The 3,373-nt window shown below is 63.9% G+C and overlaps 1 protein-coding gene across 1 annotated transcript in view; it reads right to left on the reverse strand.

Annotated features, from left to right (window-relative positions):
* Window positions 1–973: 973 nt before the first annotated feature.
* Window positions 974–3,373, reverse strand: part of LOC311077255 (uncharacterized protein) — a gene marked incomplete at its 5' end in the record, with an annotated part of 4,534 nt that continues 2,134 nt past the window's right edge. The window contains 2 exons of the mRNA XM_084139087.1: window positions 974–2,630; window positions 2,925–3,077. Of these exons, the coding sequence (XP_083995213.1) occupies window positions 1,350–2,630; window positions 2,925–3,077 (1,434 nt within the window). The 3' untranslated portion in view covers window positions 974–1,349. The remainder of the gene's footprint in view (window positions 2,631–2,924; window positions 3,078–3,373) is intronic.

The following is a 3,373-nucleotide window of genomic DNA, read 5'->3' on the forward strand; positions in this document are numbered from 1 at the left end:
TGGAAGTCCTGGAGGGGAGAGGGCCTCCGGGAGAGAGTCGGCCGGCCAGCCCAGGCAGGGGGCACTCTGGCTGGGGAAGAGAAGAGACTTCGCTCTCTGGCAGTACGAAACCTCCAGGAAATGACAGGCTGGTTTTCTGAAAGTGCTTCCCAGGCAGGGTGCGGCCTTCCTGGGAAACCAATCAAGCTCAAACGAGCCCCCCCCACTGGGTCAAATCCGAAGAAAAGACTAAGTCCATGAACGTGAGGTGGGTTCAGAGCTCCATGCTCTCAGACCTCCCTGGCCAGCCCGGGGAGGGAGCCTCGGTCCCGGTCACAGACGGTTCGGTGCGTGCTTACCGGAGCTCCGCCTGGAGCTGAGTCGGTCCTAAATCGGACCTTCGGGGTCTTGAGGAGGAGGGGAAGAGCAGGTTGGAGGCGCACACCCTCATCAGACCGTCGTGAGTTGCCCGCCCTGGGTGGGTATAAAATCCATATTATACACCGCTCTGGAAGTCCTGGAGGGGAGAGGGCCTCCGGGAGAGAGTCGGCCGGCCAGCCCAGGCAGGGGGCACTCTGGCTGGGGAAGAGAAGAGAACCTCGATCTCTGGCAGTACGAAACCTCCAGGAAATGACAGGCTGGTTTTCTGAAAGTGCTTCCCAGGCAGGGTGCGGCCTTCCTGGGAAACCAATCAAGCTCAAACCAGCCCCCCCCCACTGGGTCAAATCCGAAGAAAAGACTAAGTCCATGAACGTGAGGTGGGTTCAGAGCTCCATGCTCTCAGACCTCCCTGGCCAGCCCGGGGAGGGTGCCTCGGTCCCGGGCACAGACGGTTCGGTGCGTGCTTACCGGAGCTCCGCCTGGAGCTGAGTCGGTCCTAAATCGGACCTTCGGGGTCTTGAGGAGGAGGGGAAGAGCAGGTTGGAGGCGCACACCCACCCACCCTCATCAGACCGTCGTGAGTTGCCCGCCCTGGGTGGGTATAAAATCCATATTATACACCGCTCTGGAAGTCCTGGAGGGGAGAGGGCCTCCGGGAGAGAGTCGGCCGGCCAGCCCAGGCAGGGGGCACTCTGGCTGGGGAAGAGAAGAGACTTCGCTCTCTGGCAGTACGAAACCTCCAGGAAATGTCAGGCTGGTTTTCTGAAAGTGCTTCCCAGGCAGGGCGCGGCCTTCCTGGGAAACCAATCAAGCTCAAACGAGCCCCCACTGGGTCAAAGCCGAAGAAAAGACTAAGTCCATGAACGTGAGGTGGGTTCAGAGCTCCATGCTCTCAGACCTCCCTGGCCAGCCCGGGGAGGGTGCCTCGGTCCCGGGCACAGACGGTTCGGTGCGTGCTTGCCGGAGCTCCGCCTGGAGCTGAGTCGGTCCTAAATCGGACCTTCGGGGTCTTGAGGAGGAGGGGACAACGGACACGGAACAGAGAGCCATATGGTGGTCAGACCGGCTAGGGAAACGGCCTGACTCAGCCCAGAGAAGTTGCGCTTGGTGCGGGCGAGAGACTTCCAGGAAACGCGGGTCTGGTTGGGACACCCAGACCCCCCTCGGTGCCAGGGGCGTGCATACCGGTTGAACGTGTGCTGTCCCGGGCGAGCTAGGGGTGAAAGACACACGGGTGACAAGGTAACGGAAAACGGGCGCCTCCGGGTTGCCCGGGGCCCGGAGGAGCGCACCCTCTCCTTCGGGCCGTCACTCAGGGGGGGTGCCTGGTCGATTGGAGCTTCGGACGCGCCAGGGGACGGCCCCTGCCCGGTCGAGAGGCCGCTATGGGCAGCTTGCTCCTCCCCGACTTGCGCGTCGACTCTAGACGCGGCCTCCCTCCGGGGAAAGCAGGCCGCGTCGAACCTCGGGAGACTCAGCTGGCCCGTCTGAAAACGGATGTCCGCAGCAGGGGGTGGCCGCGGGTGCGTCGGGAGGCTTGGACGGCTGGTGGGGTTTCCTCGGGGGCCCCCACCCCGCCAGCGTGTCTTGGAGCCGAACTTCACCCTGCGCCCCCCCTCGCTTCGAAAAGGCACCCTTCCACGGTTACGGCCTCGATCCAGAGGCCTCTCCTCCTCTCCACCCCGGCGACGGAGAGGGTTCCTCGCGCGCCCTATGAGCGGCCGTGCCGCCTCGAGCCCAGGCCCGAGCGGAGCGAGACCCGCGTGTAGGAAGCCAGCGCGTGGCGGTTCGCTCGTCCGTCCGGGTGCTCCCCTCGGTCGATCCCCGAGGTAAATCAACCATATGCTTGTCGAACGGTCGGTCTTGGGTAAATGGCGAAACGACTCCAGGGGCTTGAGACACCCCTGGAGAAAAAGGGCGGTGGAGCAAAGATACGGACAGAGTCCAAAACGCTTCGGTTCAACCAGATTCCCACGAACACTCGACTCCTCTGGCTGGCGACCAGGGAGGGCGCCTCGGTGTCGGGCACGATCGAATCCGTCCGCCGTGACGGAGCTCCCGTCGGAGCAAAGACGGTCCTGAAACGGACCTTGGGGGTGTTGTCGAGGAGAAAGGGGACACACGCTCCGCTCGGACAAGGTGAGATGGGGGGGGGGAAAAAAGCAAACGGGTGCCTCCGGGTCCCCTCGGTTCGGTTCGCTACATCCTGGGGAGGATGCCTTATCTGGGGCGGTGAGCGGCGTCGAAGGCGCCCTGGAGGAAAAGTCCACCTCCGAAAAAAACGGACAGAGTCCGAAACGATGGGGTCCTACCAGATTACCACAAACACGCGTCTCCCTGGCTGGCGACCGGGGAGGGCGCCTCGGTGTCGGGCACGATCGAATCCGTCCGCCGTGACGGAGCTCCCGTCGGAGCAAAGACGGTCCTAAAACGGACCTTGGGGGTTTTGTCGAGGAGGGGACAAACGCTCCGCTCGGACAAGGTGAGAGGAAGGAAAAAACGGGCGCCTCCGGGTTCCCTCGGTTCGGTTTCCCTCGGTTCGGGCGCCCTGGAGGAAAGTCCACCTCCGAAAAAACGGACAGAGTCCAGAAATGTGCATTCCAACGAGATCCCCACGGGGGCCCGCCTCCCTGGCCGACACCCAGGGAGGGCGCCTCAGACTCGGGCGCGGGCGAATCCGGCGGTGCGATGGAGCTCACGTCGGAGCAAAGACGGTCCTAAAACGGACCTTCGGGGTTTTGTCGAGAAGGGGACAACCGCCCCGCTCGGACAAGGTTAACGGACTTCCGTAGAACAGGCGCCTCCGGGTTGCCTGGGGCCCGGAGGAGCGCACCCCCTCCTCCGGGCCGTCACTCAGGGGTCGCCTGGTCGATTGGAACTTCGGACGCGCCTGGGGACGGCCCCTGCCCGGTCGAGAGACCGCTATGGGCAGCTTGCTCCTCCCCGACTTGCGCGTCGACTCTAGACGCGGCCTCCCTCCGGGGAAAGCAGGCCGCGTCGAACTCTCGGGAGA

Source organism: Abramis brama, assembly GCF_963993115.1.
Source record: "Abramis brama genome assembly, contig: SCAFFOLD_72, whole genome shotgun sequence".
Classification (NCBI taxonomy): Eukaryota; Metazoa; Chordata; class Actinopteri; order Cypriniformes; family Leuciscidae; genus Abramis; species Abramis brama.